This window comes from Engraulis encrasicolus, chromosome 8 (assembly GCF_034702125.1).
Source record: "Engraulis encrasicolus isolate BLACKSEA-1 chromosome 8, IST_EnEncr_1.0, whole genome shotgun sequence".
Lineage (NCBI taxonomy): Eukaryota > Metazoa > Chordata > Actinopteri > Clupeiformes > Engraulidae > Engraulis > Engraulis encrasicolus.
The window spans coordinates 19,802,255-19,812,254 of record NC_085864.1 but is presented as its reverse complement, the minus strand read 5'-3'; the positions used below and the strand labels follow the sequence as shown (position 1 = coordinate 19,812,254).

The following is a 10,000-nucleotide window of genomic DNA, read 5'->3' as shown; positions in this document are numbered from 1 at the left end:
AAAAATGGAGTCTCTACGACATTTGGTTCACGAGATATTGAAGGAAATTAAATTAGCATTGCTACCGTTAGCAATTTATCATTAGCATGATTGTCATGTTGCTATGACCTCCCCAAAAGAAAAATGGAGTCTTTATGAGGTCCGGTTCACAAGATATTAAAAATATTAAAGAATTCAATTTTTCCTGCAGTTCCTTTGCCTACCACATGGTGGCGCTACACCAGATTGCTATTTCAGGCATATAAAAAAGTTAGTATTCATTGTATGAATAGACATGTGCGTTTACACCGTTTAAAAACACTGCAAAATGAAATGGGGGCCAACTTCCTGTTTTAAAGTAGGTCCGATTATCTCACTTCCTGTTGGGTGTGGCCATGGTATTGTGTGACATTTTTTGTTTGTCTTAGTGAGATACACATCCATGTTTGTCTTAGTGAGATACACATCCAAATAAAATTCTAAGTCCATAGCTTTTACTTTACGCCTCCCCCGACCCATAGGTCTATCCGCTAGGGGGCGCTACAGAGCCCCTGGGTTGAGTTAGGGGCGGGGCTTTGTTGGAGTTGTTCATGTCACCCTATTGAACAAGTGTGTCAAGTAAATTTCGAAGTAACACATGGCAACCTCCTCAAAAAGTGCCTAACAGTCATCAATGTTCATCAAGCCGCCATCTTGTTTTCTTACAACGTATCAAAAAATCGTTCGCAACTATTCATCTGCTATATCTTGAGATCATATACACCGAAAATTGGACATATTGGTTGCACGGTTTATGAGGAGTGTTTCAAATTCCATGGTGTGTCAATTTCCATCGTATGTGAAAAGTTCAACTTCAAGTCCAATTATCTCACTTCCTGTTGGGCGTGGCCATGGCATCGTATTACCTTTTTGGTTCGTCTTAGTGAGATACACACCCCCAAAAAATTTCGAGTCCGTAGCTCAAACTATATGTTGGCCTCTGCCCCGCGCCCCGCACACGTTAGGGGGCGTGTCTTCGTCCCCTTGCTCCACCCCGACCCAAGCTTCCGGTTCTGAGTAGCGGTCATCATGTCCGATCAACATGCAAAAGGGCAAGTCACCAAGTGCTTCCCAGACAAAATGGGCAGCCCAAACGTGGATGAAAAAGAAAAATAATAATAATAATAATCCGAGCAAGAACAATAGGGCCTCGCGCCTTCGGTGCTCGGGCCCTAATAAAATAATAATAATAATAACTAGAAATGCATTCTCACAGAAAATGCTGGAAGCGGGCTTGCCTTTGGGGGCAGAGATGAAACAAAGTACTATTGAGAAAACAAAGCTAAAAGAAATCTTGGAAAAACTCCATCCACCCAGTCAGAAGTTATGGGCCAAACAATTCAGCCATCTTGGATTCAGCCATCTTGAAAGTGTTGTAGCTCTGCGTTTTGGGGATATACTAAATGACATACATGGTATTTTAAGTTGGCTAAGGAACACTGCATATGATATAATTTTGAAAATCAACATGGCTTCGAGCGGGATTCGAACTCACAACCTCCATATCTGTAATCCAACCCCTTTGCCATTGATATTAAATGACATATAATACATGATATTTGAAGTTGGCTAAGGAACACTGCATATGATATCATTTTGAAAATCAACATGGCTTCGACTGGGGTTCGAACCTCCAACCCCCATATCCCTAATTCAGCACATTTGCCATTCATACTAAATGACATACATGGCATTTTAAGTTGGCCAAGGAACACTGCATATGATATCATTTTGAAAATCAACATGGCTTTGACTGGGATTCGAACCCCCAACCTCCATATCTGTAATCCAGCACATTTGCCATGCATACTAAATGACATAGGCTACATGGTATTTTAAGTTGGCCAAGGAACACTGCATATGATATAATTTTGAAAATCAACATGGCTTTGACTGGGTTTCGAACCCCCAACCTCAATATCTGTAATTCAGCACATTTGCCATCCATACTAAATGATATACATGGCATTTTAAGTCGGCCAAGGAACGCTGCATATGATATAAATTAGAAAATCAACATGGCTTTGGGTGGGATTTGAACCTCAACCTCCATATCCCTAATGCAGCGGCATGCATTACCACTAAGCCAAGCAGCTAATTGTCATGCATAGTCCAGCAAGACTATATGACATTGCATTGCAGAGCTGAACAATAGACTTCTAGAATGGTTGCTCGCACCTGCTCTTTAAGAATAGAATCTTGAGACAGTGACAGTTGAAATCGAACCCTTCACTGGCTGCACCTGTTGTGATTGACTGAAAGACAGTTAGTATTGAGCTCTAAACTGGGGAGAAAATGAGAATGAGTTTTTTGTCTTTACAACATCGTTGTAAAAAAACTAAAAGGAGTTGGCACGTGTCCTTTTCACAGATCGGAGTCATGCTTGTGATCTCTCTAACAGTCTTTGAATGAAGTTTATAGGTTACATTTTTCAGGCACAAATGGACCTCCGTGTGGGACATGCGCTGATCTCTTGAAAAATGCACTTTTCGAAAGACTGGGATTCTCCATAGAGCCAGGCCTGTTTTTTTTACAAACCTGCCATTTAAAAAGTATTGGGAGTTGGGAGATGAAACTTTGACAATTTGGAGACATCCCATAGAGCTCGCTAACAACGCGTCAACTAAACTTCTAGGTGAAAGTGTTGATGTTTTATGACCGAAAAAGCCTCCTACACTCTAATCTCTAGAGTGGCGGAACTGTCGTTCATGAAGGTTCCACCATGGTTTTGAATGGGGACCCAGGCTTTCACTAAATCGCCAAAAACGGGAAAACGACAAGAGACACGGAGAAGCCTATAACTGTACGCGATCTCCAAGCCGAGCCGGTCGTTTTAGTGTTTGAACGGTGTCTCTATCTCGAAAGGCCTAGGAAGAGATCCATTTTCTATTTTTACTGCCCCTGCACAAGACCAATAATAATAAAACAGGACTTAGAGATTACTATAATCGGGCCGCAAGCCCGCTTAATAATAATAAAACAGGACTTAGAGATTACTATAAACGGGCCTTGCTCTGCAAGGGCCATGCTCTGCATGGTCCTTGCTCCGCAAGCCCGCTTAATAATAATGAAACAGGACTTAGAGATTACTATAAACGGGCCTTGCTCTGCAAGGGCCATGCTCTGCATGGTCCTTGCTCCGCAAGCCCGCTTAATAAGAAACAGGACTTAGAGATTACTAGAATCGGGCCTTGCTCTGCAAGGGCCATGCTCTGCATGGTCCTTGCTCCGCAAGCCCGCTTAATAATAAGACTGCATTTCCGGAGGGACAATGCTATTAGTATGCTTGCGGATTATGCACACACACAGAGCTGTTGTATACACACACAGAAACACGAGGGAAAGAGATAGAGGTGTGTGTGTGTGTGTGTGTGTGTGTGTGTGTGTGTGTGTGTGTGTGTGTGTGTGTGTGTGTGTGTGTGTGTGTGTGTGTGTGTGTGTGTGTGTGTGTGTCTCTGTGCGAGAGAGAGAGAGAGAGATGTGTGTGTGTGTGTGTGCGTGTGCGTGTGTGTGCGTGCATGTATGGAGATGCTTCAGGTGCCTTTCAGCAATGGGTGGGTAGGGAGAGGTAAGGGTGGGATTCAAACCTGCAACCCTCTGACAGACCAACACCCTACCCAGTAGGCCACTGCCACTTACTGACAGCAGAGGTCTAAAGTTCTAAAAGGCTGCATGTGTGTGTGTGTGTGTGTGTGTGTGTGTGTGTATGACTGAAGATTCTAAAGGTGACAGTTTGGCAGTCAATAGCTGAGTAATATGTGCAGTCTTATTTTTACGCTGTCATATCTCCAAAAGTTTTGATGATATTGACACACAAATGGCACAAACCTGCTCTTCATGTCAAAGCTGAGATCACTTTTCTTGGCCAAATGGTTCAGTCAAAAAATGGACATATTCAGGCCTATGCGCTGAGCTGTTCACACATTTTTTTTGTAAGTGAATGGGGTCACATCATAGGGATTTTAAAACTGCTCTCTTTGTAACATTTTTAAGAGTTGGCTTATGATATTCACACAGTTTGTATTCAGAGCCAATACCTCTCTGACAATGCCTTTACCTAGTTGATACAAAAACCCCAGGACAGGTCACCTCTCACTTTAACTGCCACAGTTTGTGACATTATCATCTTGACCATTCTACCATTCATTTCAATGAGAAGGAAAACAGAGAGAAAACTGGGGAAAAACAAGTCTGGTGAACGAATGAAAGGGGGTAGGCCAGCGAAAAATACTCCACCCTGAGACCTTTTCGAGCTGTTCGTTTTGGCACTCGAACCGTGTCTCTATCTCGAACGCTGCAACGATTCAAAGCCGCCGTACTAATGAATGGCGATTCCCATATGCCGAGGTGAATGGAAAAATGTAGAATAATTGTTATATATATAACTGTTGATGAACAATTAATATGCTTTCCTGCAAGCATACTAAATAAACTGTTGGAGAACAATTAGCATGCTTGCTGGGGGCAAGCAGAGGCCTTTGGCAAGCATACTAAATAATACTATAGGACTATTTCATACATGGTAGACACAATCATCTGCTCTGGGAACTGTCCATTTGTTACCAGCGTAGTTGACAGGAATGAAAACCGTTCTTATTATCTGCATTTGCCAGAAATGCCTGCCAATCTGGTAACAAATGAACAGTTCCCAGATTTGGACTACACTACCAAAGATGCCGTTGCCAAAGATGTTTTCCAACTAGAGGTGAAGTGCAGCTGTACTAGTACTTGTACAAATAGACCTGCCAGATCTCGGTGCAAGTGCATGAAGGCAGAGTTAAAGTGCACACATCTGTGCAAGTGCACATACAATTTCTAAGACTGACCACTGACTGTTTTTGCATCTGTTCTCTGTCATAGTTATTTATCATCATCATCATCATCATCATTATTATTACTATTATTATTACTATTATTATTATTATTGATTTACTTTATTCCAGATATAAAGTGTTTAAGTTGTGAATAAAATGATGGCTTGATTGAAAAAAAGCTGGTACTCATGATCCTAAATTCATAAACTCAAAGTTGCAAGTTGGGTCCTAAATATCACATAGGCTTTATGCAGCTATATTTGTGTATATGTATCCTAAGTATATGTGTGATTCAGGGATATTCTGAACAAATCAAGTTAAGTGATAACCCAGGCTTTATTTACAATAATTTGTAACAATAAATTATGTTTCATAGCAACTTGGAGGGCATTTCCACCCTTTATCTTAAAAAAGCCCGGATTTAGCTGTCCATTGGCTAAAACTGTGTTTATTACATATTGTGTCTTTAATCTGGTAACCAACTATTTATCCCACCAATTTCTCATCTTCATGCTGAATCCATACATACCTCATATGTTAAATTTGGTTAAACTAATAAAAAGTTATAGCAGTTTATATATTTTAGAGCGCCCCCCGCAGGCCATTTTGTTATCTGTGTGTTTGACACTCGAACTCAAATTGTTCTATAGACCATAAACTTCAACTTGGAAGTGAAAACCAAACTTTAACATCAATTTGAAATGACTGAGCCTATTACGACCCCACTAACAGTGGTGTTCTGCATGAGTTTTGGGTAGTATGTCTGCTCTGTGCTCGTAATGGCTCAAACGGAGGGGAATGTATTGCGCTTAGCATAACATACCTTTTGGCAGTATAGACAAATGACAAAAATATTGTTTCAAATTGATAAGCTTATTATGAAATTTGATATTGTTTGACAGCAATATTGCTATCACGGTATAAATTCGATACATTGCACAGCCCTACCCTATCTCTAGTAAAGAAGGGTAAAAAAAAGAAAAGAAAAGAAGAGCCAGATTACATAACTGCCCTTCATGCTTGCTGGCACACTGCACTGCCTCTAGTTAAGTGGATGACACACCGAGGCAGGGAGCCAATTTTAGATCTGCCCAAAACATGCATCATCCCTGTTACAAAACTAGACAAACAAGTCAGAGTCTCCCAAAACAGTGTTTTTGTGTGTGTGTGTGTGTGTGTGTGTGTGTGTGTGTGTGTGTGTGTGTGTGTGTGTGTGTGTGTGTGTGTGTGTGTGTGTGTGTGTGTGCGTATACATATCAGCTGATGCGGTAGACTTACGTTGACCCAGGGGTGCTCGAGCACCTGCAGTGCAGAGTAGCGCTGCTCCACCTCCACCTGCAGCATGAAGGAGATCAACTCCTGTGGAGGAGAAGAGAGGAGAAGAGGAGAGGAGAGGAGAGGAGAGGAGAGAAGAGAAGAGAAGAGAAGAGAAGAGAAGAGAAGAGAAGAGAAGAGAAGAGAAGAGAAGAGAAGAGAAGAGAAGAGAAGAGAAGAAAGTAGATGGCTATGACCATGTTCAGATATAAAAAAGCAAATGTTGGCCTCGGTTGTGGCTCTGACGGCTAGGGCATTGACTGTTATGCCACAGAACTACCGGTACTTTGATTTCGCCCGGAGATCGCTTCCTGATCCTACTCTGTCTCTCTCTCACATGACTTTGATGTCTCCTCTCATACTGTCCTGTTCAATAAAGTCCCCCCCCCCCCCCCCCCCAATTTTTTTGTTAATAAAGTGGTGTCAACAATAATCAATTTGGCAATGCAATGCAATACGGGGCATGGACAATTCAATTCAATACGGCAAGTTCCAGAATCGATGCAGCAAGTTTCAATTACTTCCGTGGATACTTCAGGAGCAAATCAATGTTAAATTAAATAAAGTCACTTCAAAGCACTGAAAACTGCAAGACTGATACAGAAAACAGCCAATAAAATGTTGCTCAGTATCTGACTACTTGTGTTGCCTCATCATGACTGATGAAACATTTGCTTTGTTTTCAGTAGAAATATAATGCATTGCAATGCATCGTAAAATTGAATCGAATCGAATCCTCCCGAACCGAATTGAATCCCGAGGGCAGTGCCAATGCACACCACTATTGAGATGTGAGCTGCGCTGACCTTGGCTGTGTCTGAGATGTGATCCCAGTAGGGCATGGGGAAGTCCAGCTGGCCCATCATGATCTGGTCAAACAGGACCTCCTGGTCATCTGCACTCCTGTGGACGAGAGAGGGAACAGCACTGAAGATCATGCTGCACATATGCTGCAAGGATACTGCAAGGTATTTATTGGCATACTATAATATTGTTAATATTGTCATATGAAAAGCTTTTTTGTGCTAAAGGTCCCTAAACGTAGAAGTTAAAAACGTTTTTAAAACGTTTAAAAGTAAAAAAAAAAAAAAAAAAAAAAAAAAAAATCTGCTATTTGATTCTCCAGCCTGCTCTCAGAGTATAAATGAACACGGACCCTTGTTAATCACTTGTTGTTGCAGTATCACAGATTTTGCCAAAATTGAGTGCTGGGATGACAGAAGTGTTTTCCTTGATGGACTCACAGAATGATAAATATATCACAGAAAATGTAAAATAACTTTTCATTACGTATTTCTTATTTCTATTTATTTGACTTCTTCTGGATGCAGAGCTGGTGACCCCTTCATTATTTCACTCATGTAATATGTATGTGACAAATAAAAGCACTTGAACTTGAATATCTTAACAGCTAAATTATTCTACATAATGATATAATGTACAGTACAATATGCAAATGTATTGAGATGTGTGGAGACTGGAGAGTGCTTATGTAAGGCTGGCTGAACTTGTGATACTCTTGACTGCGTTTAGGAACACTTATGGGTTCATATACAGTGCAGTGCATGGACGCATAACATACCCACGGAATGGAGGAAATCCACAGAGGAGGATATATGTGATCACTCCGGCTGCCCAGATGTCTACCTTCAAACCATATCTGGAGAGGAGAGAGAGACGTGAGAACAGTCATTTAACACTGGTTTTATAAACACCATGAATAAACGCATCAAACTCCACAAGTATAGTATAAGAAAGATGGTGTGTGTGTGTGTGTGTCTGTGTGTGTCTGTGTGTGTGTGTGTGTGTGTGTGTGTGTGTGTGTGTGTGTGTGTGTGTGTGTGTGTGTGTGTGTGTGTGTGTGTGTGTGTGTGTGTGTGTGTGTGTGTGTGTGTTTTTGTATAAGTGTACAGTATGTGCATGTGTGTGTGTGTGTGGGGGGGGGGGGATGGGGGGTTGCACACAGGTTTTCTGTATGTCTCTTCCATTACTGTAAGCATGCAAGTGTGTGTGTGTGTGTGTGTGTGTGTGTGTGTGTGTGTGTGTGTGTGTGTGTGTGTGTGTGTGTGTGTGTGTGTGTGTGTGTGTGTGTGTTTAAGTGTACAGTATGTGCATTGTGCGTGTGTATGACTCACCCAGTCTCTGCGATGATCTCGGGTGCTACATATGTGGGCGTTCCACAGACCGTGTGGAGGGGGCCGTCTACTACAGTGGCCAAGCCGAAATCCCCCAGCTTCAGAGACTTGCTACCGTCCAGATGCTCATACACCTGGAACACACACACACACACACACACACACACACACACACACACACACACACACACACACACACACACACACACACACACACACACACACACACACACACACACACACACAGATGTACACATACATGCATACAGTATATGCATTCATACAGAGAGACAGACAGACAGACAGAAAGAAACATACAGTCACACACACACACACACACACACACACACAGAGAGAAGAGGAAGAGATAAAGTTAAAAGCCGGTGACTGTGGAGCCAGGCATGGCTAAAAGTGGTTGGGGCATTAACTGTTCCACCAGGGTTCAATTCCTCTCTCCCTGCCACTATCCCACACTGTCCTAACAAATGAAGGCATAAAAAGACAGTGTCAAAAACATACTGTTTCAAACACATTGAAACAGTGAATGCACAGCAAGCAATTGGGTGAGGATGAGAATCATTTGTATTGTGACACACACACACACACACACAAACACACACACACACGCACACGCACACGCACACGCACACGCACACGCACACACACACACACTTCCCTTGGGAAGTTCTGAAGAGGTTGCATAACATCTGCAGTGAGACCGAACAACCCTATCTGGGGGAGCTGCGGGAGTGGAGGGTAAAAAAAGACTCACTACCCCCAAAAGCCATTACCTGCTGCAACAGAGAGAGAGAGAGAGAGAGAGAGAGAGATGGAGTGAGGGAGAGAGACAGAGACAGAGGCAGAGAGAAAGAGAGGGAGAGAGAGAGAGAGAGGGAGAGAGAGAGAGAGAGAGAGAGAGAGAGAGAGAGAGAGAGAGAGAGAGAGAGAGAGAGAAAGCGAGAGAAAGCTAGACAGAGAGACAGACAGACTTGAAAAAGCATTAGCAAGAGGAGGAGAGTTTGAGACAGGGCCTCATTGAGAGAGGAAAAAACGGAAAGACAGAGATGATGGAGCAGGAGAGAGACAGCGAGAGGGAGAGAGGGAGATAGAGAGAAAGAGAGAGAGAGAGAGAGAGAGAGAGAGAGAGAGAGAGAGAGAGAGAGAGACAGAGACACAGACAGAGACAGAGACAGAGACAGAGACAGAGACAGAGACAGAGACAGAGACAGAGACAGAGACAGAGACAGAGACAGAGACAGAGACAGAGACAGAGACAGAGACAGAAGGGGGAGAAACGGTTGGGGACTGCTGTAGGTCAAAGTAATCGAGAAGATAAAAAAGAAAAAAAAATAGACACAGACAGATGATGAGGCAGGAGAGAGAGAGAGAGAGAGAGAGAGAGAGAGAGAGAGAGAGAGAGAGAGAGAGAGAGAGAGAGAGAGAGAGAGAGATAGAGACAGACAGAGAGACAGAGAGACAGAGAGACAGAGAGAGAGAGAGAGAGAGAGAGACAGACAGAAGGTTGGGGACTACTGTAATGTCAGGATAATGGAGAAAATTAGAGGAAGCAGAGCAGCAGGTGGAGAAAGCAAGAACAAGGGTGGAGGTTAAGAGTTACTGGAGAACATGAGGGGGAAACAGAGGCAGGTACACTCTTCTTCTAACACAGGGATGTGCAACTGGAGGCCCGGGGGCCACATGCGGCCCCTCACTGAGTGT

General features: G+C 42.8%; 1 protein-coding gene across 1 annotated transcript in view; it reads right to left on the bottom strand.

Moving 5' to 3' along the window:
• Positions 1-10,000, bottom strand: part of LOC134453569 (serine/threonine-protein kinase DCLK1-like) — a 97,762-nt gene that overhangs the window by 10,925 nt on the left and 76,837 nt on the right. Inside the window, exons 10-13 of the mRNA XM_063204347.1 lie at positions 8,282-8,415; positions 7,729-7,806; positions 6,953-7,049; positions 6,111-6,191 (exon numbers count right to left, since the gene is read on the bottom strand). Of these exons, the coding sequence (XP_063060417.1) occupies positions 6,111-6,191; positions 6,953-7,049; positions 7,729-7,806; positions 8,282-8,415 (390 nt within the window). The remainder of the gene's footprint in view (positions 1-6,110; positions 6,192-6,952; positions 7,050-7,728; positions 7,807-8,281; positions 8,416-10,000) is intronic.